Source organism: Cavenderia fasciculata (assembly GCF_000203815.1).
Source record: "Cavenderia fasciculata unplaced genomic scaffold Scf_Dfasci-F-a-25c12.r2-5, whole genome shotgun sequence".
Taxonomy (NCBI): Eukaryota; Evosea; class Eumycetozoa; order Acytosteliales; family Cavenderiaceae; genus Cavenderia; species Cavenderia fasciculata.
In genome coordinates, this window is record NW_004457729.1 from 2034434 (window position 1) to 2061888 (window position 27455).

At 31.4% G+C, this 27455-nt stretch overlaps 14 protein-coding genes and 1 non-coding gene across 15 annotated transcripts; 6 read left to right on the plus strand and 9 right to left on the minus strand.

Moving 5' to 3' along the window:
- Positions 1 to 101: 101 nt before the first annotated feature.
- DFA_01130 (uncharacterized protein) lies at positions 102 to 1185 on the minus strand (the record flags this gene model as incomplete). Its single annotated transcript, XM_004359045.1, has 5 exons — positions 102 to 355; positions 431 to 549; positions 653 to 720; positions 810 to 946; positions 1140 to 1185. 5 exons carry the CDS (start codon positions 1183 to 1185, stop codon positions 102 to 104), a joined length of 624 nt encoding a protein of 207 aa, XP_004359102.1.
- Positions 1186 to 1656: 471 nt separating this feature from the next.
- Positions 1657 to 5872, plus strand: ap3b-2 (beta adaptin; the record flags this gene model as incomplete). The annotated part of the gene is made up of 8 exons (XM_004359046.1): positions 1657 to 1797; positions 1886 to 2470; positions 2560 to 2892; positions 2967 to 3399; positions 3477 to 3803; positions 3869 to 4193; positions 4259 to 4744; positions 5461 to 5872. The coding sequence occupies 8 exons, from the start codon at positions 1657 to 1659 to the stop codon at positions 5870 to 5872; spliced, it is 3042 nt and encodes a 1013-aa protein (XP_004359103.1).
- A 1136-nt stretch (positions 5873 to 7008) lies between these two features.
- Positions 7009 to 11396, plus strand: DFA_01132 (uncharacterized protein; the record flags this gene model as incomplete). The annotated part of the gene is made up of 7 exons (XM_004359047.1): positions 7009 to 7167; positions 7271 to 7526; positions 7626 to 9577; positions 10356 to 10475; positions 10571 to 10818; positions 10906 to 11342; positions 11392 to 11396. The coding sequence occupies 7 exons, from the start codon at positions 7009 to 7011 to the stop codon at positions 11394 to 11396; spliced, it is 3177 nt and encodes a 1058-aa protein (XP_004359104.1).
- A 69-nt stretch (positions 11397 to 11465) lies between these two features.
- On the minus strand, positions 11466 to 14097 carry DFA_01133 (uncharacterized protein; the record flags this gene model as incomplete). The annotated part of the gene is made up of 5 exons (XM_004359048.1): positions 11466 to 12395; positions 12453 to 12911; positions 12987 to 13289; positions 13355 to 13764; positions 14058 to 14097. 5 exons carry the CDS (start codon positions 14095 to 14097, stop codon positions 11466 to 11468), a joined length of 2142 nt encoding a protein of 713 aa, XP_004359105.1.
- Positions 14098 to 14546: 449 nt separating this feature from the next.
- Positions 14547 to 14619, minus strand: DFA_01134. Its single transcript has one exon. It is a non-coding gene; the product is annotated as a tRNA-Arg (tRNA).
- A 456-nt stretch (positions 14620 to 15075) lies between these two features.
- DFA_01135 (uncharacterized protein) lies at positions 15076 to 15444 on the minus strand (the record flags this gene model as incomplete). Its single annotated transcript, XM_004359049.1, has 2 exons — positions 15076 to 15226; positions 15434 to 15444. The coding sequence occupies 2 exons, from the start codon at positions 15442 to 15444 to the stop codon at positions 15076 to 15078; spliced, it is 162 nt and encodes a 53-aa protein (XP_004359106.1).
- A 698-nt stretch (positions 15445 to 16142) lies between these two features.
- DFA_01136 (uncharacterized protein) lies at positions 16143 to 17464 on the plus strand (the record flags this gene model as incomplete). Its single annotated transcript, XM_004359050.1, has 3 exons — positions 16143 to 16424; positions 16517 to 16788; positions 16870 to 17464. 3 exons carry the CDS (start codon positions 16143 to 16145, stop codon positions 17462 to 17464), a joined length of 1149 nt encoding a protein of 382 aa, XP_004359107.1.
- Positions 17465 to 17576: 112 nt separating this feature from the next.
- On the minus strand, positions 17577 to 19388 carry DFA_01137 (uncharacterized protein; the record flags this gene model as incomplete). Its single annotated transcript, XM_004359051.1, has 2 exons — positions 17577 to 19060; positions 19121 to 19388. 2 exons carry the CDS (start codon positions 19386 to 19388, stop codon positions 17577 to 17579), a joined length of 1752 nt encoding a protein of 583 aa, XP_004359108.1.
- Positions 19389 to 19444: 56 nt separating this feature from the next.
- prpf4 (WD40 repeat-containing protein) lies at positions 19445 to 21194 on the plus strand (the record flags this gene model as incomplete). The annotated part of the gene is made up of 4 exons (XM_004359052.1): positions 19445 to 19482; positions 19554 to 19705; positions 19779 to 20440; positions 20538 to 21194. 4 exons carry the CDS (start codon positions 19445 to 19447, stop codon positions 21192 to 21194), a joined length of 1509 nt encoding a protein of 502 aa, XP_004359109.1.
- Positions 21195 to 21354: 160 nt separating this feature from the next.
- Positions 21355 to 21704, minus strand: DFA_01139 (DSS1/SEM1 family protein; the record flags this gene model as incomplete). The annotated part of the gene is made up of 2 exons (XM_004359053.1): positions 21355 to 21533; positions 21563 to 21704. 2 exons carry the CDS (start codon positions 21702 to 21704, stop codon positions 21355 to 21357), a joined length of 321 nt encoding a protein of 106 aa, XP_004359110.1.
- Positions 21705 to 21757: 53 nt separating this feature from the next.
- pemtB (phospholipid methyltransferase family protein) lies at positions 21758 to 22648 on the plus strand (the record flags this gene model as incomplete). The annotated part of the gene is made up of 3 exons (XM_004359054.1): positions 21758 to 21794; positions 22121 to 22441; positions 22515 to 22648. 3 exons carry the CDS (start codon positions 21758 to 21760, stop codon positions 22646 to 22648), a joined length of 492 nt encoding a protein of 163 aa, XP_004359111.1.
- An 83-nt stretch (positions 22649 to 22731) lies between these two features.
- Positions 22732 to 23474, minus strand: DFA_01141 (phosphoglycerate/bisphosphoglycerate mutase family protein; the record flags this gene model as incomplete). Its single annotated transcript, XM_004359055.1, has 2 exons — positions 22732 to 23136; positions 23211 to 23474. The coding sequence occupies 2 exons, from the start codon at positions 23472 to 23474 to the stop codon at positions 22732 to 22734; spliced, it is 669 nt and encodes a 222-aa protein (XP_004359112.1).
- A 333-nt stretch (positions 23475 to 23807) lies between these two features.
- On the minus strand, positions 23808 to 24476 carry DFA_01142 (uncharacterized protein; the record flags this gene model as incomplete). The annotated part of the gene is made up of 1 exon (XM_004359056.1): positions 23808 to 24476. One exon carries the CDS (start codon positions 24474 to 24476, stop codon positions 23808 to 23810), a length of 669 nt encoding a protein of 222 aa, XP_004359113.1.
- Positions 24477 to 25246: 770 nt separating this feature from the next.
- Positions 25247 to 26082, plus strand: DFA_01143 (uncharacterized protein; the record flags this gene model as incomplete). Its single annotated transcript, XM_004359057.1, has 3 exons — positions 25247 to 25462; positions 25541 to 25680; positions 25755 to 26082. 3 exons carry the CDS (start codon positions 25247 to 25249, stop codon positions 26080 to 26082), a joined length of 684 nt encoding a protein of 227 aa, XP_004359114.1.
- A 69-nt stretch (positions 26083 to 26151) lies between these two features.
- Positions 26152 to 27229, minus strand: DFA_01144 (uncharacterized protein; the record flags this gene model as incomplete). Its single annotated transcript, XM_004359058.1, has 2 exons — positions 26152 to 26830; positions 26952 to 27229. 2 exons carry the CDS (start codon positions 27227 to 27229, stop codon positions 26152 to 26154), a joined length of 957 nt encoding a protein of 318 aa, XP_004359115.1.
- Positions 27230 to 27455: the final 226 nt, after the last annotated feature.

Genomic DNA, 27455 nt, shown 5'->3' on the forward strand with positions numbered 1-27455 from the left:
ACGAGTATGATAATAGTATGATGGATATATAGGTTTATTTACAAATGGTTATAGATAAGAAGAAAAAAGAAAAAGATGATGATGACTATAGAGATTTGGTTCTAAAGAATGGTACAAGTTTTTTTCTTCTTTTGTTCAGTTACTTTTGGATCTGTATCCTTTAGATCCTTTGCAATCTCTCTTACAAGTTGATAAAAGCTCTCCTCGACATTGTGTCTTGTCTTTGCAGATGTCTCCAAGAATGGTACACCCAAATTCTTTCCCAACTCCTCTCCTTCTGATTTTGATATTTTTCTTTCTGCTTCTAGATCACATTTGTTACCAACTAAAACCATTGTAGGTACTTTATCAGAGTCTAAAAGAGTTTGAAACAATATATATATATATAAGTATAAGATCAATCAATATATTTGTTAATATTATTATTTACCTTTGGCACGCATGATTTGTTCTTTAAATGAATTTACTTCATCAAAAGATTCTCTAGAAGTTACAGAATAGACACATAAGAATCCTTGACCAGTTCTCATATATTGATCACGCATGGCACTATATTCTAAAAAGGGAAAGGTTGCTAGACAAGTTAGTAAATTGTCAGAAATATTATAGAGAAAAGGGAATAAAAATAATTATAATAATAATTATAATATACAAACCTTCTTGACCAGCAGTATCCAAAATGTCCAGTAAGCATGGTTCATCATCAACAATTATTTGTTTCTAAAGAAAAATAAAAAGAAAAAGGTAAATATATTTAATCATTCTAGGTTTCCATTCCCCTTTAATTAATAATTTGTTTTTTTTCATACTCTATAAGAATCTTCAATAGTTGGATCATATTCATCAATAAAATGATGTTGAATAAATTGGATAGTTAAAGCTGATTTACCAACTCCACCTCCTCCAACACATACTATACGATATTCTGCCATAACTTTGGTGATGACTAAAGAAGTAATAAATTAATTATTTAAATATATATATATATATTTATAAAGAAAGGAAAGAGAGAATGAAAATGATGATATATCTAATATTTGTTGGGTTTTATAAATATTCATATGTATATTATTTTAATTCATTTTTGGTATGTTTTTTTTGGGCCCACCTGGCTTTTTTTTTTATATATATGTATATGCCTGCAGATAATGGTTGATCGATGGATGAAGAACCACCCACCATCATGATATTATTCTATTCCCTCCATATATATTTATCATGTTGTGGTCGGAAGTTGTTCCCCATGTCTGTGGTTTCGACAAAATCGGGAATTAAAAATAATAGATGGTTTGACAGAACTTTCGAGCTCTTTCTCTTTCTTTTTCGAGAGTCCCTCTTTTTTGCACAAAAATTAAAAAAAATCTTATCAACACACTCTCACTTTAGACTGGTAAAGTGGATATCAGAGAACTCGATCATATCTATAGACCACTTCAATATATATATATATATTACTATCTACAGAACCTCTTCAAACAATCAGTCAAAGTTCCTAATAGGGTTGAAGAAGAAGAAGAAGGAGAGTGTATCTATAGAGTTAGTTTATAGTTTAGAGAAACAAGAAGAAGAAGAAGAAGAAGAAAAGTCAACTATAACTTTTAGAATATCTGAAAAAAAAGATAGACTATTACTCAACTACAACTTACAACTTAAAAGATGAATACTGTACTTAACAACATCAATCAAAGTAGATATTTCAATGATTCTGCTACCAACACCAAGTTGGAAGAGATCAAGAAACAATTAGATGGACCATCAGACAAGGATAAATTAGAGTGCATGAAGAAATTGATTGCTGTAAGTTCAGAGAGATATAATATTTGTATATGTATCTATATATCAAACAACTCACATTACTAATCATTACTTTTATTTCACTATTTAGATGTTATCAAAAGGTAGAGATGTATCTGAAGTATTTCCACAAGTAGTAAAGAATGTTATTGCAAAGAACTTTGAATTGAAAAAGTTGGTTTATATGTATTTGGTACACTATGCAGAGATTGAGCACGACAGTGCTTTGCTTGCCATCAACACATTTCAAAAGTCGCTGTCAGACAAGAGTCAAGTGATTCGTGCCTCTGCATTGCGTGTCATGTCTTCGATTCGTGTAGTCGATATTATTCAAGTCATTGTACTGGCCATTGAAAAGTGTGTCAAGGACAGCAGTCCCTATGTCAGAAAGGCTGCTGCCTTTGCCATCACAAAGGTACACAAACTCGATTCAGACAAGGAAGACGAGTTGGCTCAACTCATTGAATCACTCCTCTCTGACAACTCTACAATGGTTCTCGGTGCTGCAATGGTTGCCTTTAACGAGGTATGCCCAAATCGTTACGATATCATTCATCAACACTATCGTAAAATCTGTCAATTGTTGGCCGATTTTGATGAATGGTCTCAAGTTATCACTATCTCTGTCTTGACAAAATATGCTAGAACTCAATTTAGATGTCCTGATTCTTCAATGGTAAAATAGAAATAGAAATAGAAAATAGAAAAGAAATATATATCTTCCTCTATATATTTATATTAACTTACTTTTACTTTCTTCTTTAGAATGATAAAAATGTTAAACAACATAATAAGAAAAAATCATCATTTTATAGTGATGATGAAGATGATGGAGAAACTACAAGTGTAAAGAAATACGATCCAATGGATCAAGAAGAGATTGATATTGATCATCGTTTATTGTTGAAATCATGTCTTCCACTCTTGCAAAGTAGAAGTAATGCCGTTGTCATGGCAGTCTCTTCTCTCTACTTTTATGTTGCACCTGTTATTGAAGCTCAAAAAGTTGGTAAATCTCTTGTCCGTATCTTACATATTAGTCCAGAAGTTCAATATATTGCTTTAACAAATATTTCTACAATGGTTACTCTTAGACCTGTAAGTAAATGAAAAAGAAATAGAAAATAGAAAAAACAAAAATAATATTAATACTTTTATATTTTTTTTGTTAGAATATGTTTGAACCATATTTATCAGATTTCTTTATTAAATCAAGTGATCCAGAATATAGTATTAAATTGAAATTAGAGATTCTAACTAGATTGGCAACTGCTGAAAACATTAGTAGAATTATGAAGGAATTCAAGGAATATGTAAAGAGTGAAGATAAAAAATTCGCAGCTGCCACTATTCAAGCTATTGGTACTTGTGCAGCCACCATTCCAGATGTCACTGAAAGCTGTACTCATGGTATCATGTCTCTCTTGTCCAATTCTTCATCTGTCGTTGTTGCCGAATGTGTTATTGTCCTCAAGAGACTTTTACAATTAAATGTTGATAATCCAGACTCGTCTATCAAATCTGAAAATATCATCATGCACCTTGCAAAACTTTTAGATAATCTTCAAGTTCCTTCTGCTCGTGCTGCTATTATTTGGGTTATTGGTAAAGAAATAGAAAAAGAAAAAAAAGAAAAAGAGATAAATGATATTAATATCCCTCTTTATTTATTTATTTTTTAGGTGAATACTCTCATAAAATACCAATGGTAGCACCAGATGTATTAAGAAAATTAGCCAAAACATTTTCAGATGAAGATGAAAGTGTAAAATTACAAATCTTAAATTTGGGTGCCAAATTACATTTCCACAATCCAGAACAAACATCATTGTTGTTCCAATATATTATTAATCAAGCCAAGTTTGATATGAACTATGATGTTAGAGATAGTGCTAGAATGATGAGATTCCTTTTAATCAATACAGAATCTACTCAACAACTTGCAAATCAATCAAAATCTATATTTATTAATCAAAAACCTGCTCCAACTGAAATTAGTGTTTCTGAAGGTAAAAAAAATAGAAAAAAAAATAGACTATAATTTTAACTAATTTATTTATTTAATCTATTTTAGATCGACAAAGATTTGTTTTAGGAAGTCTTTCACAAATTGTTAATCATTCAGCAATGGGATATCAATCATTACCAGATTTCCCAGAAGAAGTCCCTGACCCATCTGTTAGACAACCAAAACAATGGATTCCAGAACAAACTTCTGTTAAAAAGAATGTATTTAGCTTTACTGAAGAAAACTTTTACTCTGATGAAGAAGAAGAAGATGAAGATGAATATAGTGATGAATATGATGGTGATCAAGACGAAGATGAAGAAGATGAAGATGAAGAAGATTCTCAAGATGAATTGGATAAATTCTTTAGTGATTCATCTGAAGGTTCAAAGTAAGACTACACAAAAAAAAGATCCTTCAAGATTACTTACTTATTTTTTTTTAATTTTTAAAAAGGAAACAAAATGGTAAAGGAAAGAAAAAATCAAAGAAATCAAAGAATAACAAACGTCATCAGGAAGAAGAGGAAGAAGAAGAAGAAGTAATGGATGATGATGAAATGGATCAATTATTTGGAGTAGTTGAGGAAATGGATCAATTAAATTTAGAATCAACCTCTTCAAAGTCTATAAAGAAGATCCTACTCAAGCCAACTGTTGGTGGAGGGTTATCTATTGATTATTGTTTCCTTCGTAGACCAAAAGAAGAGATTGGGGAGGATGTTGAAATAACCCCAGGATGCACAGTCATTCAATTATACCTCAAGAATCACTCCACCGAAGAAACCATTTCCAACATCAAGATTGGCAAGAAAACTTTAATTGATGGTGCCAATATTCAAGATTTTGACGAGATTGAATCAATCCCTCCAAATGAATCTTACCAAACCAATTTGTTTGTCACTTTTAACTCTACTTCACAATCATGTAAATTTGAAATTTGGTATGTACATATTAAAAAAAAAAAAAAAACAAAACACAACATTACTATTTCAATCCAATCAAATCAAATCATATTATTGTTTTTTTGTTTGATAAGAAAAAATAATCTCCAATGTATCCATTCCCAATATTTTATTTGGAAGAGGTATGACAATTTACAAAGAGATACACAGAAAAGAAGAAAACGCAACGTAATCTTTGGAAATGAATACGTTCACGACGTATCAACAACAAATGTTGTTTTATACATGATATTTTTTGGTGTCATTTGACGGTAGCAACAGCAAACAATGCAGTGACAATATATGAATATGTAGAACAAGAATAGATAAGAGACATTATAACTATTCTCCACACCACTAGTTTACTCGTATCATCTACTACTACTACCCCCACTCTTCCAATCAACAATTCACCACTATCATCCCCCCACTCTTATATCTCTTTCCAACCCACCACATATGTATATGTATATTTTGATCCCATTCGTTTCTTTGTTTTTATTCAGATGTACATGTATCAAATACCCCCAAAAGTAAAAAAACTCGACAACAAGATCACTATATTTTCACCATGGAAAAAACAATTTAATTTATGTACAGTCCCCACCCACCCACCTACCAACCTTGTGTTATCCATTCAACCTACCTATTTTTTTTTTCTGTGTAGAGATTTAAATTACTAATTCAAACTTATTAATGTGATTTTTTTTTTTAGTTCATCCAAAGGAGTTCACCCAGTTGTTTTAACACCAATTATTGGGGAATTGGTATCCCCATTAAACATATCCAGTGAGGAGTGGAAACAACAATTCGATGGCTTGGAAATGCAAAATGCAAGCGATCAAGTAGATCTTGGCGGAGCTGTCCAAAGCGACAATATTTTGAATCTAATTTTAGAGAGTGCAAACATGCAAGCCATCTCTGCCAACAAATCTCGATCCAAATTCCAATTTGCTGGAAAGAGCACCTTAAAATCGGTGGATCTTTTTATTCAACTAGAGTTGGTTGGTTCTGAAACAGGTAAAAACACTACCCCCACCTCTGTCGTCGTGTCTGTTCGAAGCATGGATGTAATAACCGCTACATTATTACTCAAAAAATTTACTGATATCCTATCCAAAGATTAAATTAAAAAAGCAAAATCAACGATATATTGAAACAACAATAATAACAACACAACACAACAACAAACAACAAACAACAACAAACAAGTATATCACACCAATAATGATAATATGATAACATCACCACCTATATCGTTTAATATCATTAACCATTCCCCCTCCTCTCATTCTCTCATTCTCTCTCATAATAATATACCAATAACAAACACAACAACAATACAATCACAATAAACGATCGATATTAATAATTCCCATATCATCATTTTGGTGAGCAAGCTTTCCAACCTTGAAAATCGTTATCATTCTTCTTTTTGTTTTAAAAACCCTTCCTCTTCCCCCTCCACCACAAATAGCAAAGTTTGTGGGGGACAAGGTGAAAGGTAAGCGAGAGTGTGAGTGGATAGAGAAAGAGAAAGAGAGAGAAGGGCAACCAACTAAAAAGACAATAATAATAAAAAGTATAAAAAAAAATTATATAGAAGAAAAGATCTGGATTTTTCGTTTTTTATTTATTTACAGACAGACAGAAGTGGAAAATACATTATATTCACCATCTCTTTCATAATCATCAAAAGAGACAAAGAGAAAGTTCAACAAAAACAACAAACAATTATACTCTTTTTTTTTTTTTTTTTTAATTTATCAAAAAAAAAAAGCTAACTTTTTGTTTTTTTTTCATTTTCATCCAGAACCGATTTTTTTCCTTTTTTGTTTTTTTTTTTCAAAACCAATTCAATTAAAGCTACCCTTCCCTTTGACGGCGCCCATAAACTTTTTGTTCTTTGCAAAGAATCTTTCTTTTTTTTACTAGTACTACCTAATTCTAGGCACTCATCACTACCTCACCCCCTCACTGATTATTATTAATTCTCACCTTTTTTATCTTATTCAACTTTTTATATTTCTTTTTCTTTTTTTTTGTTTAACAAAAAACAAAACAACCTAGTTAATCATTTTATGTTTACTTTTATCATCATCATAAACAACAAATAGTTAGTAGTTATTTTATAAAATATCAACAACAGCAGCAGCAGCAGAAGCAGAAACAACATCAACAGAGAGAGAGAAAGAGTTATCATATATACAATCAATAATCAAACTCGCGAGATTATAGTTTTATTATTTGTTTATTATTTGTAATGGTTAATGATAATACATACATAGTAGATTTTAATGCAATGGAGGGTTGGTCACCATGTGGAGAAGGAACCTATGGAAAGGTTTATAAAGCATTTGATAAATCTATTCAACAAAATGTAGCAATCAAAGTAGTTTCAAATGTAGCCAAAGAAGATGGAGTATGTAAACCTATTAGGAAAAAAGAATGATTTATATATATAAAGTTGATTGTTAACCATTTTTATATCTTCTTTACTACCTCTCTATCTCTTTATCTTTTAGATACCAGTAGAAGTTAAATATTTAGATTTATTAAAAGGTTCACCAAATGTAGTTCAATTATATAATTTTTTCTATCGATCACCTACAGAGTTGTGTATAGTGATGGAATTTGTAGATGATGATCTTTGGAAGATCATGTCAACTCCCTCTAAAATCACACAACTAACTTTTGGTAAAATCAAATCATATACAAGACAATTATTAGATGCAGTCTTTCAATGTCATTCAAAAGGAGTGATGCATAGAGATATTAAACGTAAGTGAAAAAGAAAGAAAGGAAAAATTTCTTTTTTTTATAATTATAATCTATTTTTTGTTCTAATTATCTTTTATTCTTTATCTTTTTTATGTTTAGCTGCAAATTTATTAATTGATAATAAAGGGAAATTAAGATTATCAGATTTTGGACTATCGACATCATATCAAGATCAAAGTGAAGGTGTATTGTCAAACAATGTGGTTTCACTTTATTATAGACCACCAGAATTACTACTTGGATCCTTTAATTATGGTCCAGAGATTGATATTTGGAGTGTTGGTTGTGTCTTGATGGAATTGATCAAGGGTCAATATTTATTTGCTGGCGACGATGAAGCCAAACAGTTGGAGCAGATATTCTCAATATTTGGTACGCCGTCTGAAGTGGAATGGCCAGGCGTGAGCATGCTCCCCTGTTGGAGCACAATGGTGCCTGCAATGCGATCACACAGACGACCAAGCACCTTGACAGAACACTTTTACGAGCTCAACCACCATCTCCCCCTATTGGTCGACTTGGCGAGCAGAATGCTCCAATTGGACCCAAAAAAGAGAATCACTGCCTACGATGCTCTCAGACACCCATTCTTTAGTACCACCGCTGCCACCGAATTGGACGACTTTATCGATACTCTGATTCCATCGCAACCAAATTTTATTAGTAATATCCTTTATTACAAAAACCATCAATTCAACATGGCTCGTCATTACAACCAACAAAAACAACATTTACAACAACAACAAATTATTTATCAGCAACAACAACAACAACAACAACAACAACAGCAACAACAATTACAACAACAACAACAAATTGTTAATCAATATCATATTATTGAAACTGCTGCAAGACGTCAACCGCCTCCACCTCATCATTATCAACAACAACACTATTATCAACCACAGCTACAACAGCTACAACAGCCCATTCAACAACAAATTCAACAACAACCTCAACAACCTCAACAACCAATCCCTAGTAGATATAGTGCAGCAACATCTGCTGCTCCCCCTCCCCCTTGTTCAACGGGCAATCAACTATCGGCCCACTCTACACCAAATCATACTTATTACTATAACAACAACAACAACAACAATAGCTCTTCTCAGACAGCAACTCTTAACCAACCCGATCGACAACAACAAGGGTACAATAGTAATAATAATAATGGTTTTATTTCTTCACATCAGCCACAACAACAACAACAACCTGTTAATAATAATAATAATAATAATAATAATAATAATTTTCAACAAAAATATCTTCTTGATATTAATCCATATTCAGATTCCTTAATTGGAGAGAGGCATTTTAATCGTAAACAAAACAACAACAATGGTACTATAACCAATAACGATCATAGTTTTTCAAGTTACCACTATGAACGTACTATATTGGTTAGTCAACCAACAAGACAACAACAACAACAACAACAACAACAACAAAATTTTCAACAACCAATGTATTTAAATCAACAACAACAACAAACTCTTATTTTTACTCAATTACAACCACCTACTTTTATTCCTTTTGTATATCAACAACAACAACAACAAGAACAACAAGAACAACCACTACCACAACCACAACGCCATCCAGATTATTTTGAAAACTCTGATGAAGACGATGAAGAAGATGTTAGAGGTTTTGAAGAGGAAGAAGAAGACGAGGAAGAAGATGAAGAAGATGACGAAGAGATTGATGTCAATGATGGAGACACTGCAATTTGGATTAGACAAGATGATCATGCTAGTGGTCATTATACCAGTCATGCAGGACCAGTATATAATCATGAATCGTCCTCTTATTGGACAATTCAACAACCCCAACAGCAACAGCAACATCATCAACAACAACAACAACATGGATATCCCCATGGTGATGTTCAACATCATACTATTCACCATCATCATCAACATCAACAACATCATCAAGTTTATGATCAACAACAACAACAACAACAACAACAACATTCTCAACCATCAAATCAAAACTGTTCAACAACAAGATTCTATGGAGTTGGAAACCATAGTAGTCAATCGGGAAACGTAATTTTGGAGGGGTCCTATTATAATATACCCCAAGGTCATTCTCAAAACCCAATCATCATTAGATAGAATCACCACCACCAGTCCACTACTACGTGAGCTCTCATAACCCTTTTTTTTACACTTAGTTTTTTTTTTTTTTTTTCTTCTACAGTCAACAGTTTTATTAATAATAATAAAATTGGAATTTATTCCTTCTTTGTCTTTTTTCATACTACTATTTATTTGTTATTGTTCTAATAATTACAACCAAGATGATACTCGTAAAAGAAAATAACCAAAGAAATAAAAAGAATAAAGCTGGAGCATGAAGTTGAACAACTCTATAATCTTTTTTTGGATAGAATACAATTAAAATTATCCAAGGAACATAGACTATAAATCCAATGATAAATAGTAAAATACCTCCAATAAAATTAAATTGATCTATATTATCGATTTCATCATCGTCTGAAGATTCTGGATCACCATAAACATTCATCTAGAAAGAAACAAAAAAAAAAAAGTTATTACAACAAAAAATCTACTAAAAGAAATAGTACATACCAGATTACATTTATGTTATTATTTGTTTATTGAAATGGTATCCCAATTGATCAAATTATAGGTTGGATAAAATATAGTTATTTCCCTCTCTTAGCCTTTTACTAAAATATTTATAAATTTGATTTTTTTTTTTTTTGAACTTCTCGACTCAAACAATGATCGTTTTCTTTCGATTTAATCAATTTATTTATTAAACGACGATCTCTTTTAATTGTACATATATTTAAAAAAGAAGAAAGAGATTATGTTTCATTTAATAACGATAGAAGATAAGGTTAGAATACCACCAAGTGCATTTGAAAATGAATTACAAACAATAGAAGATGAAATTGAAAAGAAATATACAAATAAAGTAAAATGATGATGAAGAAAAAGAAGAAGAAGAAGAATACATCTATCTGTCTATCTCTCTCTCTTTCTAACTCTTTTTTCTTTTTTCTTTTTTAGATATTAATTAATGGAGGATTATTTATAGCATTGTATGATATATTGGGAACTGGTGATGCATATATTTATTCAGGAGATGGTGGTTCTCATTTAATAGTTAGATGTCGTTTGGTTGTATTCAAACCATTTGTAGGAGAGATATTGGAAGGTGTCATTAAAAAAACAACAAAAGATTATATCATTGTATCATTGGGTTTCTATAATGATGTAATGATTTCTTCAATTGATTTACCAAATCCATCATTCTAGTAAGAAAAAAGAAAAGAAAAGATAATAGAAAGAAAAGAAAAAAGAGAGTTAATCAAATCTTCTCTCTCTCTCTTTCATTTATATAGTGATGAAGGTGAACAATTATGGTATTGGGAATGGGCAGATACACAATTATTTTTTGAAGCAAGAGGAAGAGTTAGATTCAAGGTTGACAATGTAGAGTTTAATCCTGCCATTTCTCAACCTGCACCCAAAGCAAAAATAGCACCTACCAACACTGCCGATATCGCATTGATCAAGGAACAAGAGCGTATCGACAGGGAAAGAGATGAATATCTAAAAAATTTAAAGTCACCAATGATTGTTAGAGGATCGATGCGTGACAGTGGTTTGGGCATGGTCAGTTGGTGGGCTACAAACCCAGATCAAGAAGATGCCTATGTCGACGAAAATCAACTCGTCGAAGAAAGAATGGATGTCGATATGTATGGCAACGTTGGTGAAAGACCAAGAGATTATAATGAAGATGATAATGAAGGTTTGGTATCTGAAGGTCGTTCAAGTAAAAAAACTACAGATGATGATGATTTAAAAAAAAAAAAAACTATAAGATTAAAACTATGATTTATTTAATATATATATATAACTATTATTTTTTTTGTTTTTTTTGTTTTCTTTTTGTTTGTTATTTTGAAATGATTGTTGAATTAATATTATTTAAAGGAATTGGATTAATACTAGTAGCATTAATTGAATTGGTTGTATTTGGTGAGATTGCATAAAGAGAATAAAAAACAAGAGAGGAATCAACACTGGATACCATCGAAAAGGACAAGGTTGATACCTTGTCGACTGGTTGAACGACGATATAGTTGCGATGAGTACCTAGTGGCAATGAATTATCACCCTTGCCAGCAGTGAGATAGAGAGCCTGGTTTTTAACCTTGTATTTGATCATTGAATCGGTTTCATTTCCCAGAGGGTTGAGGAACCCACTTGCCAACAGATTCCATTTCATGACGGTGGCAAACTTTTGGTCAGTGGCCGATATCCAAATATCTTCAAAGTTGTCTACTGCTCCAACAACCAAATAGAATTGATTGGTTGGAAATGAAAAGTCTAAATGTAGGAATTGGAAATCATTCATTTCCGTTTCTTTTTGAAACAAAACTTCTAGTGGTCCAGGTCCAACCAGCGATTGTAACTGTTCATTTTCAAAAGAAACAAAATCTCCTCTTCCTACTACACGTGTTTGGGTTGTTTTCAATGTAATGGTTGGAAATCCTTCTACCCATTTACTAACTACACCATTGGTAGAAGTGACATAGTCTAATGACAACTTTGTAAAAGGGAAATATCTAGATCCTGGAAATGAAGATGTAATTTCCTTTTCAGTTGAATTGGGCGAGGTGGTGGTGGTTTGATTGTCCAATTGATATAAAACTTGGTTTCTCTTGTCTTCAATGGTTTGATATTTTCCAAACGATAGGTTTTGTGGTTGTACCAATATTTCAATTCTAACATCATCAAAATAAACATTATATTTTTCTGTTAGATTTGATGGTACACTAAATGAAAATCCAGAAAATGTTGATTCTGGTATTTTTACTGTCATCTATACAAAAAATTAATAAATTAAAAAGAGTAGAGAATCTAAAGGATTTATACATACTCTATTCCAACCTTTTTGTTTGTTTCTATTAAAGGTAAATTTTTTTGTTTGTTCAATTTGTAATGATGGTATAAAACTAAGTGTAATTGAATCTATTATCAATTTATCATCATCATCATCATCTTTATCTTTATCTTTATCATCACTATCTTTATCATTATTGGTAGTATTATTGGTAGTTGGATTTTCAAAAATATTATTATGATTATTATCTTTATCTTTATCCTTTTTATCTTTATCATTTTTATCTTTATCCTTTTTATCGTTATCCTTTTTATCTTTTTTCTTTTTATCATCATCATTTGATTTCTTTTTTTTATCTTTATCCTTTTCTTTATCCTTTTTATCATTATCCTTTTTATCTTTTTTCTTTTTTTCTGCTTGTTCTGTTGTTTCTATAATTTTTTTTCCACCATTACCTAAACTTCCCCAATTTATTAAAAATGATAAACTCATATTCTATAATCAAAAAAAGTTGTTAGAGAGAGAAGATTTTAGATTTTGGTATTTTTCTTTTTTTTTTTGTTTACATACTTTTGGTCTAAGGAAAGAAGTATATTGAAATAATAATGTACTATTTTTAGAAATATCCATTTCAATAGAGTTTTCACTTCCTTTAAATACTACATCATTTTGGAATAGTTTAGTTTGATCATTGTCACGAATTAAAATACCGTATCCAATCATCCCACTATGATAAATGATTCCATAATTTCTTTGGATTAGTTGAGGTTCTAAAATGATATTGTCAATAAAGATTGAAGTGTTTGGATGTTTTTGAAGAAACCATACACCCCTAAAACTATTAAATGGGAAATACTCTAAATCCAACTTTATCTATAAAATTAAAAAAGAAAAAGTTAATAGATAAATAAACCTTTATTATTTTTATATGTAATTACATTTGTCCATTTATTTTGAGTTAAAAAAGTAGATTTTGAAAAAGAATTGGAAGGATGAACTGGATCGATTAATGGTAAAGAATAGCCTTCCTTTGTAGTAGAGATGAGAGTGACTGTTATATCTTGATCTGGTGATGTTGTCATCACATCAAAGGAAAGAAAACGATGAGTTGTTCTGTCAAAGGTAAGGTTTTTGATTGGATCGTTTTTAGAAAAAATATAAAAACTATTTACAAACTCTATGGAATGGTTACCGTTTCCATTGGGAACTTTTGTGCTTTGTACATTGATTGGAGGTGATGATGTAATAAAGAATTTATCTGATAACTTTTCATCATAGATTACTATTTTGCTGTCATCAGAGGCTGCTGAACTTGTTGTTGATGGGATGATTATGACTAGTAGTATTACTAGTAAAAAATGATATTTGTTGTAGTTGTTGATAACCTTTACCATTGCACTGTCTATTACAATGAACAATCATTAAACAGTGTGATGAATTAATTGTCTGTTTAGATGTTTGATGTTTTATCAGACACCACTGTTTTTGTTATTTTTTTGTTTTTGATTGGAAAGGGTGTGGTATTCTGATTAGAGTAAAATGAAGTGTGTGTTTAGACAAAGGTGTGATCGAGTAACAAAGATTCATGAACATACATTGGATAAATGGAGAGATGATCAATGACTCGTTGTATGGTTTAACTTGGCATATCGTTTCTATTTACATTATCTCTTTCATCCATTTTACAAACAATTTTTAATTTTCTTGATTAGTGCCAGGACATTGGACAAAAAGAAGGAAAATCTCACACTATGGTCAGGATCAGTTAGATTTTAGTCACAAAGTTTAACAAATAGATTCACTAGCCAAAAGGAAAATACAAACTAAAAGTATGGCAGGTGGTCCGAATAGATCTTGTATTTAAATCCCTGGTTGTTGGATGTCTTTTTTAAACAATCAAAGTGCTTAATATTACCTCTCTAGATTAGGTTCATTGTTTATGGAATATCAAATGTCAATTGACTGGAAATCTTTTGGATTGTTTGTTTTTTGTTTTAAAGGTTTTCCCTTTATGGATTCAATGGAAATTAATGAAACTTGGTTATAATTGTGGCCATCGATGTGTAGAACAAGAAAATGACAAAAAAAGCACCCGCAAGACCGGCTGAAAAAAAAAAACTACAAAAGATTTGAATGATGCAGGGGTTGAACCTGCGACCTATTGGTTCGTAGCCAATCGCTCTTCCAACTGAGCTAAACATCCATTGACTCTTGTGTTTTTGGATATATTTTTTGGCGTATTTATACGCTGTTTTCCAAACATCCATTCACTCTTGTGTTTTTGGATATGTTTTTGGCGTATTTATACTCTGCATTGCGCAAAATTGATGTCAAAATATATTTTTTTGCGATTTTATACCCCCGTTTTTTCAATTTCACAATTCCTAGTAAATACCACTCTAATCTAATCTGCACTCCAAAATTTAAATTTTTAGGATAACAAAATTTGAACTATACATCATAGTTTGGGGACCAGATCTCTCAAACACTCTTTGCATGCTATTGAATGCCCATGTATCGATCACAATTAAAAAGAAACTTCTCCCCTCTTTGGTATCCGTCCGCCAACCCATCCTTTACAAGCCACCAACACTCCAGTTGACATCTTTAAAAATAGAACAACCACAGTGGGTGCAAGTATTCCACTCGTGTAGAAAAGTCAATGACGACGAATGATATCTATGGTGTCTACGACCGACCATGGATTGTTGATGTACTCAAAGATATATAGTATACTACTTTTACCAACTTGGACCGATACCGCTCTTATCAGAGGATAGACAATGCCTGGAACTCTGATTAAATGGAAACTAATATTTATTACAAAGACAAAATAGCACTCCTTTTAAAGGACTGAACATCTGGAAAGAGCACTGTCATAGTATGTCATAGAGAGGTAAGTACATATTGTATCTCTTGTTACGGATATCTATCTCTAGATACATACGTCGCGTATATACTATAGTAATACTGCTGTAGTTGTTCATTCACTCATCGTATACGATATATTTATTTACCAACTAACCATTTAAATATTCCCACCAGTTCATTTCATTCACTATTACAAGCACCTTGGCTATTTGAGAGGAGTTTGTTTAAAATTGTTCTTTGCCAAAGTCAGGTGCCCACTGCACTCTCCACGCTAAACATGATTACCCTGCCCAAAGGTGGAAAGTGACAAGAAAACAGTTTGCTTACACCAGTCATTGGATACCCGAATAGATGGATTCCACTTCTGCTATTAATCATGATATTTAAATGAGGAAGGTTTAGTTTGACGACCAACTGCAACAAGCAATCATGTTATGTGATTAGTAACGAATCACCAAACAACATTTCAGTGTCATACAAATCACGATGATCGATTTAATGATAAAACCTTTGTCAGACATTTCATTTCAGTGTCTAGTTCATTAAATACTCTTTGAACAATATATAATATTTTGTAAACAAAGAAAATACAAAAAAAACAAAAAAAAAGAGTAGGGAACCTATGATCACCAAATGGAACACATTGAAAAGAAAAAAGAATTTTCGCTTTTAAAAAAATAAAATTAGAGGCTTTTTGAGCGATCAATCAGTGTTGTGCTCTTTGATGAGCTGTCTTTTTAAACAACCTCATGTTTACACATTTAATTAAATAGATATATAGAGTATGCTGTTCAACAACAGCAATAGCAACAGCAACCAATAATTAAACAACATATTTAAAAAGAAGATAAAAAGATGATAAAGATTATAACCACGATTTTAGTAGTACTAGTATGCTGTCTAATCACTAGCAATGGAGGAGGTATTGTTTTGGCACGTAAACCAACACAAACCCCTTCACCAACACCTACACCTCCACCATCACAGGTGATCCTACCAAGCAATGCAAACCTATTCTATCAAGGTAGAGTCGATCAATCAAACTCATCGGTCTACTCGTTTGATTGGTCTGGTGTCGCCATTGGTTTTGCCTTTAAAGGTACCACCAATGTCAGAGCTTTATTTTCAACTAGCCTAGTAAGTGTCAACAAAAAAAAAAAAAGTAAAAGAAAAGAAAGAAAGAGTTTCTTTTTAACCCTATCGATTCTTTATTGCTCTTATTTATTTAGACAACAGAGGATAATATGTTTAATGTATTTATAAATTATGGATTATATTCAACTCTAAATATTTCATCAACATCAAATGAAGCTTACAATTTGATTAGTGGTGGAACACTTGATCCTCAACAAACCTATATTTTAATACTGACCAAGAGAACCGAGGCAGCCATTGGTATTATCAACTTTTATGGATTGGTAGTTGACCAATCTGCCATTCTCTTTCCAATCAACCCATTTAATGATAATCCAAACAAAAGAATTGAATTTATTGGTGATAGGTAAATATAGAAAGATATATATTATATATATATTATAATTTGCATCCTTTTATTTATTTTCTAATTTCCATTTTTTTTTAGTATAACATGTGGATATGGAATTGATGGTACACCACCATGTTCATTTACAGCAGAGACTGAAAATAATTATCAAACCTATGCAGGTGTAGTATCTAGAATATTGGGAGCTGACCTTCATGTGGAATCATGGTCGGGAAAGGGAGTAGTTAGAAACTATGATGCCAATGGAACAACCAGTGTTGATCCATTCCCAACCTACTATGGTAGAACCATTGCCAATAATCCAAATTCAACATGGACTTTCCAAGATTGGGTACCACAGGCCGTCGTTATCAACTTGGGAACCAACGACTTTTCATCTCAACCCTATCCACCTCAGACAGTGTTTGAACAAGGATACACTAATTTTATAGACTCGATTCGTACAAAATACAACAATGGTACCGTCTTTTTCTTGGCTTGTGGTCCAATGATCTCGGATCCATGTTGTCAATACGTTCAAAATGTGGCCACTGCCACAAAATCAATTTACATTGATCTGCAAGATATACTCGATAGTTCGGATCTTGGTTGTAATGGTCATCCAAATGTTAATGGTCATCTTAAAATGGCTATGAATTCTTTACCAATCATTCAAAAGAATTTAGGTTGGTAAAACAAACTAGAGAATAGAGAGAATAAATTTTTTGTATCATAATAATTAATAATAATTAATAATAGACTAATAATTAGACTTTCCTTTTTTATTTTTTATTTTTTCTTTTTTTTTAAGTAGTACTTGGATGGATAATACAATCAATACAAAAAGATGGTATATGATATTTTTGTTGTAAATGTGTTGATACTCTATCTGCATCGTTACCTTGAATTTTAACAATATTATAATTTTTACCAATACCTTGAGTGACTGTAGTACTAGCTGCAAATTCTTTCATACCATCCTTTGCAAATTCCTTTAATGAAATGGAAAACAAGTGTAGGTTGTGAACTTCTAGTATATATTTGTTGGCAACCTTTTTAGCATAGATTTCTATTTTCTTTGATTGAATGTATTGAACTGATCCATCTGAACGTGAAATCTCTAGATACAATTTCATTTGTTCTTTGATTAATGGGAGTAATTGATTCTTGCCTACAGATTGTCCAATCTCTCTACCCAACATATTGGCAAGAGATTCATCCAACTTTATATTTGCTCGATAGATTGGATCATCCAATTTATGATCGACAATATATTTTCCGACCATTGTCTTGATCTCTGGTTGAAAGGTATAATACTTTTTACCTTCTATAGCATATTCGAAAAAGGTATTTGGTAATGGATAGACTGGTACAATTGATTTAATTGGTGCCAAACCAGTACCAGTACTACCATATGGATCATCAATATCACCTTGATCATCATCATCACCTTTTGTTTGTGATGGTTTATCACCAACTATATCTTGATCTGACAATGGTACAAATGATTTGTAATCTGGATGTGATCTAACGATTCTAGTCACCATGATATTACCTGGTGTCGGTTCACTAGTCTCTACCAATCCTCTCTTTTTCATTGCCTCTAATAGTTTTGATACCTTTTTATATGATGATTTGGCAATATTGATTTCTGGTTCATTCGATGGTGCATAATACAACATATACTTGTTGAAAAATGTCTTTAATACCATTGGTAATTCTCCATCTTTTATACCAACTTTAATTGTTCCCATAAAACTTGTTTCTATTATTTCATCCATTTTTTCTTTTGATATTGTAGAAGAAGGATTATTTGATACTGTTGATGTTGTTGTTGTATCTTTAATATTTAATTTTTCCAATTTTTCTTTCATTTCCTCTTCCTCTTCTTCTTGGTCATCATCATCTTCTTCTTCCTCCTCTTCTTGTTCTTTTTCTTCCTCCTCATTTTCCTTCTCCTCTTCTTCTTCTATTTCTTCTTGAAAATTAAATTGTAAACTTTTTGAACCATAATTCCAAAGAGCGTCATCAACATGATGAATGATTTGAACAGCCTTTCCAGATTGATCGATTTTATCCTTTTTTGTAAACTTTAAAGTTTGACCAAATGCAATTGGTTGTGGACAACCTTTAATACAAATTGAAACCAAACTACCTTCAGTCTCTGGTACTTGATCGAAATTGATAATACCTCTAAACATCAAATCGGCACCAGTCGATATATATTTAAATACAGGTGCATGAATCAAAACAATCGGTAATAAATTTGGTAATTTATATAATGTATAAACTAAAATAGAAAATAAATTGATGAATAAATCTTTTTTTAGAAGCTATTGTTTATATTTACTTGAAGGATATAGTTGATTTGAATATTCAAAGAATAAAGGATCTCCTAATTGACAATAAAGAGTAGCTTGTGGATTATGAATCTTTACCACACCTAAATCCTTTTTATTTTGTAGTACTTGATCAAATGTATCTGCTGTAATAGATGAATTGGATGAACATAACGACTTGAATCGATATGATAATTTCTCTTTCAACTTTTTCTTGTCTGATCCACTCATCAAAGATTGTGATTGTATTGAAAATGATTTCTTGAATAAACTTTTCATTCTATCTATAGTTATAAATATATAATATATTTATACAAACAAAAATAAATAAAGAAATGAATATGAACGAAATGATTTCAATTTTCGTCTTTTTGTGAATGAATTTCATTTCATTTTCAAATATATTTATATCTTTATTACATATATATATAATAATAATAATAGTAATAATAATAATAATAGTATGAGTAATGAAGAGAAAAAGAGAATCTTTTTTGGTGCAATCCAAGCAAATAAAGTAACAACTCAAACAACTAGTGAACAGCAGCAACAACAAGATGAAGATCAACAAGACGATCAACAACAACAACAACCAGGTAAAGTTATAACTATAACTATCTCTACATCTTACTACTATTGCTAATATATTCATTTACTCTACTTTTTTAGAATTCTTACCATTTTCAAGATTTACAAAAGAATCACAAGAAAGACATGGTAAAGCATTGGAAGATTTTGAAAGAAAAAAGAGATCAAAACATGTTATATTGCCAACAGACGATGCATTGGTAAAGATGAAGTTGAGAGAATTGAGTGAACCTATTATATTGTTTGGTGAAAGACCAGATGAAAGAAGAGCACGTCTAAAGGATATATGTATAGATAGAAACATTGCAAATGCCAACCCTTTGGCCATTCTAAAAAGAGAGGGTGAAGAGGAAAAGGAGGAAGGTGAGGCGTTTTTGACAGAAGGTTCACAAGATTTGAAATTGGCTCGTCTACATATTGCAGAATACTCGATAAAGGCTGCTTCATTGCGTATAAAGCGAGCTAAATTGGAAAAGGAAAAGGAGGCAGTCGTATTGGCTGCAAACAAGGATATATTGGATCCAGAGAAATGGCAAAAGACAGAATTGGAAATAGAGATTACAGAGGAAAAGGAAAGATACAAACAATTTACAATGGCAAGTTCAGAGATGGGTGATGAACGTCAACTTTCAGTGGCTGTCTTTTCGCCGCTCGATTCGGGGGTTGTGGCAACGTCGTCGTGGAGTGGTGTCTCCAAGATATGGAAGTTGAGCGACAGCTCGATTGAATGTACAAATATAATGGTTGGTCATGGTGAACGTGTGGTTGGCATGTGTTTTTCATCCGAGTGGTGAGATGGTTGCAACGTGTTCGAGTGACAAGTCGGCCATGGTGTGGAAGGTCGATCAACCAAACCCGATCGCTGTCTTTGACTCTACGATACACACCGACTCTGTGAACCGTGTCGCCTTTCATCCGATGGGACGCCACCTCGCAACAAGTTGCAGTGATCGGTCGTGGCGACTCTTTGACATTGAGACCAAGCAGACACTACTCGACCAAGAAGGACATGGTGGCGCCGTCTTTGGCATAGCCTTTCAACAAGACGGCTCGCTGCTGGCGTCTGGCGCAACCGACCAACTTGTCCGCTTGTGGGACATGCGTAGTGGACGTCCCATACACTATTTCAGAGGACACGCCAAACAAGTTATATCGGTAGACTGGTCACCCAACGGCTACCACGTTGCCAGTAGCTCAGAAGACAATACCGTGATTGTCTGGGACATTAGAAAAAAAGAAAAACTACATCAAATCCTTGCCCACTCTTCCATTGTCTCGTGTGTCAAATTCCAACACTCTCCCAATCATTCAGCAGCCTCTTTTCTCGCCACCTCTTCCTTTGACAATACCGTTCGTCTTTGGTCCCCAATCGATTTCTCCCCAGTCTCTATTCTTCAAGGTCATTCAAGCAAGGTAACCTCTGTCGACTTTTCTCTTGATAATTCTAAATTGGTTTCTTCTTCTTTTGATAAAACTTGGAAAGTTTGGTCAAAATAAACATATAGAAAATGAAAAGGAAATGAAAAAGGAAATGTACATTTGTTGTTTTGTTGTTTATAGAATCTTTTTTATATATTATTAAAATTTGTACAAATTAATTGTTGTTTTGTTGTTTGTTGTTGATTGATCGTTCGTTCATTTGTTGTTTGTTGTTGATTTACATTTTCATTGGTTGTGGATTAGCTGCATGAGCTTCAATTTCTTGTCTTAATTGTTTTGAAAATTCATCATCAATATGTTCTGTATCCCAATCATCTTCCCATTGTTCCTTTGTATCTACATCATCACAAGTTACATCTAAACGATCGAAACGAAACATTAATAACGACAATAGATCTATTCTTTTCTATTCATCTTTTTCTTACTATCTTCAAATTCTTCAAATTCATCATCTTCAATGACTTCATTTTCTTCTTTTGGTTGATTAATCTTTGATGTATCTTCTAAAGTATCAACCTTTTTAGATGGCTTTGTTGTTTGAATTGATGTATTTTCTCCTTTACCCATTCTCTATATATATATGTATGTATGTATGTCTGTCTATATAAATTAATAATGAAATGAGATCAAAAAAGGGTTGTGAGGTTCATCATCAAAGTTTATTATTTTTTTTAATTTTCTATTTTTTTCGCATCAAAGAAGAGTCCTTTTGCAAATCATGTCATATGTTTGATACGATACATCATACTATAATTCCTATCCGTTCATAATGATAGAAACAATCTTTTCAAGTCAACTGTTATATGCATTAATAGCTATTGTCTTGCATGTTACCAATTACAATGCATCTGCTCAATTTGAATTTAAAACTAGAACTTTTACAAAGGTCCGATAGATTGATCCCACACACTCACTACACTTTACTGACTTTTTACCTTTCTATTATTAGTTGATTGGAAAATATACAATTTATTATTATGCAGTTTATTTGATTGTTTCGGCATTGGTTAGAGATTACTTTATAGATATTGCCATTCACTATGATCGTTATTATTACGAATTCTTGCCACAAGAGATTGCCGACTTTTTAGGTAACTCTTTGTTCTTGTTTGGTGTCTTTCTCAACCTTTGGTGTCTCAAGGCACTCGGTGTCAAGGGAATGTACAATGGAGACAGTTTTGGTCATGTAATGGATGCACCCGTTCAATCTGGTGTTTTCCAATTATTCAGTGATCCACAATATGTTGGTACCACTGCTTCTTGTCTTGGTTATGCTATTAGATATCAAAGTTTAAATGGTTTTAGTATGTTATACAAAAAAAGAAAATGATAATCAAAATGTATAAATATATTTATTTATTTATTCTTTATTTCTAGTTTGTACAATTGTAATGGGAATTGTATTTTACATTTCAGTTAAATTTGTTGAAGGTCCACATATGAATAGAATCTATTCAAACAAATCAGCATCAAAGATTAATTTCAAAAACTTTAACAAGAAGAATCTATAAATTATTCAACCAATAGCTTTTTTTAACATATATATAAATAGAATGGATTGGATTGATAATTGAATTTATTATTATTAAATTTGTTAATTGGTAACCCATTCAGTTTCATTTGTAAATGGATTCCATTTAAGAATTTGGCAATTCTTAAACCAAGGTAATTTCTTTTCAAACAATTGATGGAAAAATTCAGAATGACCAATAACAGCAATGACACTTTCATTACGATCCATGATATAATCTTTAAATTGTTGAATTCTCTTGTCCAAATGTTCCCATGGTTCCTTGAATCCAATGGTTTTAAAGTATTCCTCTGGATCAATCTTTTCATCTGTTCTAACATCCTCTGGCATATACCACCATCTCTCTTGAATGTGTGATAGATCAAACTCTGGGAATTCCTTTTCAACATGAGATCTAAATCTACCATTATCATCACTTGTTGCTACATGTTCACTATGATATGTTATTACTTGAACTTTAATTGATTTCTAAAAATAGAAAAAAAAAGAAATAATAAGTATATATAAATATTAAAATGATTAAATTTATATTATTTACATACTTGTTTAATAACTTCAGAAAAACCTCTACGAGTTGTATCTAGAGCTCTTGTTAATGGTGAAGAGATGATTAGATCAACATTTAAACCTTCGGCATGTTTTGCTAAATCGTTTGCTTGTGTCTGACCCAACTCTGATAGACGTGCATCAAAGTGCCATGGATCAACTTTGTTTATGGCATAAGCTGCATTAAATGTTGATTGACCATGTCTAATTAAATATACAGTCTTATTATTACTATTACTTGTTGTTGATGCTCCGTTCATCTCTTCTGTCGACGTATTATATATATATTGTAGTATTACAAGTAGGAACTCTACTTATTTCTATTTCTCTCTCTGTGATTAATGAATCAAACCACCACATATTTAATTTAAATAGGAGATTAAAATTTTTGTTGGTTGGGAGAGGTTACAAAAAACCCAAAAATTGAGAGGTTGGGTCCAAATATAGTCATTCATGATGGAGTCTCGGAAATTATATATATATATAATTTAATTTAATAATAATATAATTATTTATTTATTGATTTAACTTGACATCTTTGTATTTACATTGTAGATAGATAGATAGATATAAAAATGGATAGATTTAGATGTTTAAATATCAAATTCTTTAAAAAAAGAATCTAAAACCTCCATATCTCTTTTTTCAAATGGACTGGCACGCATATGGTGATAGTTGGAACCTTCTCTTGTAGAGTAAAGATCGATACCATAGAAACGATTGTGGGTTGGACACTTGTAGTTTTTGAATGAATGGATTTTGTTGGTGTTGTTGTCACGATCGATTTCCTTGATCTTGCTGCTGAGCACCTTGAAATATCTTGTACTGATCATGGGACCATTGTCAACTTGTGCTTTGACTTCATAGACAATGTCGGGATGGTTCCCTTGACCAGACAGTAAATCGGCAAATACAGAGTCCCTAGCAGTTCGAGTTGGCTTGAATGGAACCAGGTTGTGACAACAAAATGGAGCTGATCCAGGAGCATCGACTTGGGCAGGTGCACTCTCATCCAGTCTTGGCAAATTGGCATGGTAACTAATGGAAAAAGATCCAGCATACTTGTCAACTGTTTTCCCATCATTTTCAAGTGTATAGGCTTTCAATAACTTTTCATTATCAAAATCAATGATAAAACTTGTGCACTTGGTTGAACGATTTAGTTGAATGGTGATAGCCAAAATATTAGATGTGTTAATATGTTCCTTTGAACAATATGTTTTAAATTTTTTGATAATTTCCTTATCACTTAATGATTGCATGATAGTGTCAATTATTTAAAGGTAGTATGACAATTAGATAAAAATATATTTATAAATATTAATAAATATACCAATGATAAATAATAGAGGCCACTCATTATATTTATACTAAAAATAAACAATTACAAAATGATTTAATTAATAATATAATGGAACATCCCTTTCTCATTTTACATTTTCAAACACACTCACTATCATTCCAAGTTGGGATCTATTTCAATTGAAATTGATTTAAATCAGGGTACCATTGCCAAAATGTGTGTGTAGGGAATGAAGATATGTGGGTATTTCGTTGATGAATCATTAAATATCGATTGTTCACCCACTTTCTGATTTCCTGATTTATCTTTTTATTTATTTTTATTTTCGATTATCTCTTTTCTTGGCAAGAAAGATAATTAAAATGGATAGTTGGTGTGACCTGTATCTCTAGGAATGAGGTACATGAATTAATTCATAGCACTATAATGATCCAGTAGGATCGATTTAAACCCAGCCACAATTTTGTGTCAATCAATCAATACAAATTTTTTTTACTACTAGTTAAATCGATTCATTCATTTCATAAATGCAATAAATTACTATAACATTGTGATTAATTAATTAATACTCTTTATTTATTTATTTCGCGAATGATATATATTGTTAAAAATCATGGAATATAGTTTGAATTGTCTTTCGTAGTCAAACATGTTTTTTTTTTTTTTATGATTTATTATGAATTAATAATAAACATCGAATCACTTGAGTTTAAAAAGTTATTCACAAAAATGACAAGTATATTTAATAATATAGTTAGAACAAGTAAACCACAGAGTATGGCGTGTATGGCATGTGGTGTATTACCCTATATGATTAGAAACAATGAAATATTCTTCTTGATGGGTCAAGAGAATAGAGGTGTATCAGACTTTGGAGGCTATTGTGATGAATCTGATAGATTGTTTCATGTTAGTGCTTCAAGAGAATTTAGTGAAGAAACAATGGTTGGTTAGACTAGAACAAAGAAGAGTGATGATGATGATGATCAAAAGACTAATCAATCTTATCTTTTTTATGTTTAGGGATTATTTTGCCAATCATTAGAATTAAGAGGAACAAGAGGAGGTGTAACAAAGAGTACAGAAACAATGACTAAAATACTATCAAACAAAGAGTTACATAAAGACGGTTATGTAAAAGAATTTATTAATCCTAAAAATAGGTAAATAATAATATGACGATAATAATGATTGATAATGAACTATTTGTATTAATATTAATCTTTTTGTTGTTTAGTTATAAAATGTTTTGTGCACCAACCAATTTATTTGTATCATCTAAAACCTTTCAAAAGACATTGTTTGTAAATGATAATCGGTTGTACAAGGATATGATTATGAATGTTGAAAAGAATACTGTTTGGTGGATCACTATCGATCAATTGATCAGTATCATTAAAGCAAAGACTGGAGAGATGGAGTTTGATGGTCGTACCGAACGATTGTTTAGAAACTTTTTAGTAACGATTGAACAACCTGAATTTATGGAATTTATCAATAATCTAAAAGCAATGGACTTAAATCAAATATTACAATTACAAACTTCTTTATGGAAGGATTCATAAATCTAGTAGAAATTTTTGTAATATATATTTAATAAATAATTGTATTATTATTGTTAATCGCGTTTAATTTTATTGTACTTCTGAATCATTTGAAATGGTTGGAGGTTCATTAAAATCTTTCCAAATTAAATCTAAATCGTCTGTAATTTGGTTTGACAATTCAAAAGAGTGAAATGAAAGATCATGGAAAATGAATTTGGTAGGGTAATTGTTGGGTAATGATATTTCTTGATAGAGTTTGTTTTGGTATGCCTTTGTTGTATAACTGTATTGTAGATATGATTCATCTGGTTTGTTTAATGATTCATTGTATAGATTCCAACTATTACCAATCACTATCAATCTACCAAGTGATTGCGGTGACCAATTGGCCCACAATACATTATCGTATAACTTTCTCGGACAAAATGGCATATAGAATAGTGTCGAGCGTTGTGATTCACAATCTGGTTGACACTTGACCGATCTTTTACATTGTTCATTCGTTTCAATGATTTTAAATCCCAATAGTGTAGATACGTTGATTTCCATATCCGACATGACTGGATCATATATAAACAATGATCCACTAATCTTGAATAAACTATTCAGCGCCAATATAAATGATAGTTGTTCTTGACATTTTTTAGATTCTTCAAAGTTACCAATACCATAACACACAATATCTTCTAATCTATCTTGCAACATTGATTTAATCTTTTCATTTTCTATAATCTCTTTAAAGAATTCTGTATTTTTCATTGTTTCTCTAGAGATTAATTAATAAACAAAGTTGTTAGAAATTACAATATATATATATATATATTGATTTCAATCATATCTATCTATACTATACACTATTTCAATGATTGTAGAATGTAATCTTTTACATTTTTCTTCTTTTTGAAACTTCTGTAAATAGTTTATTATTTTTCCTATTCTTTGTTGTTGTTATCTTTTTCTTCTTTTCATTATTATCATCGTCATCATCACCCCAATTAGAAGACATGTTTACTCTTTTAGATAACTCCTTTTCTCGAAGTTGATTATCTCGTTTGATATCATTTGCCGATTGTAGTTGTGATGGTTTAAGATCTTTCTTTTCATCTCCTTTAAATGCCTTATTCTTTCTTCCTTTAACAATTAATACAAATCCATCTTTATCCATTTGCTATTGAGTAAATATATTTAAATATATATAACTTTTATCAAACTAATCTGTAAATTTTAGATTGCAAAGCAAAGACGGACGAGGTACAGAACAGACTTTTCTTTTTTATTATTTTATTTTTAATTTAATCTTTCTTGTAAATCATTAATTTTAAAATGGATACTACCCTCCTCTCCTTCTTCATTCTATTCTTCTTCTTTAATCATAATATTGAGTACAGATA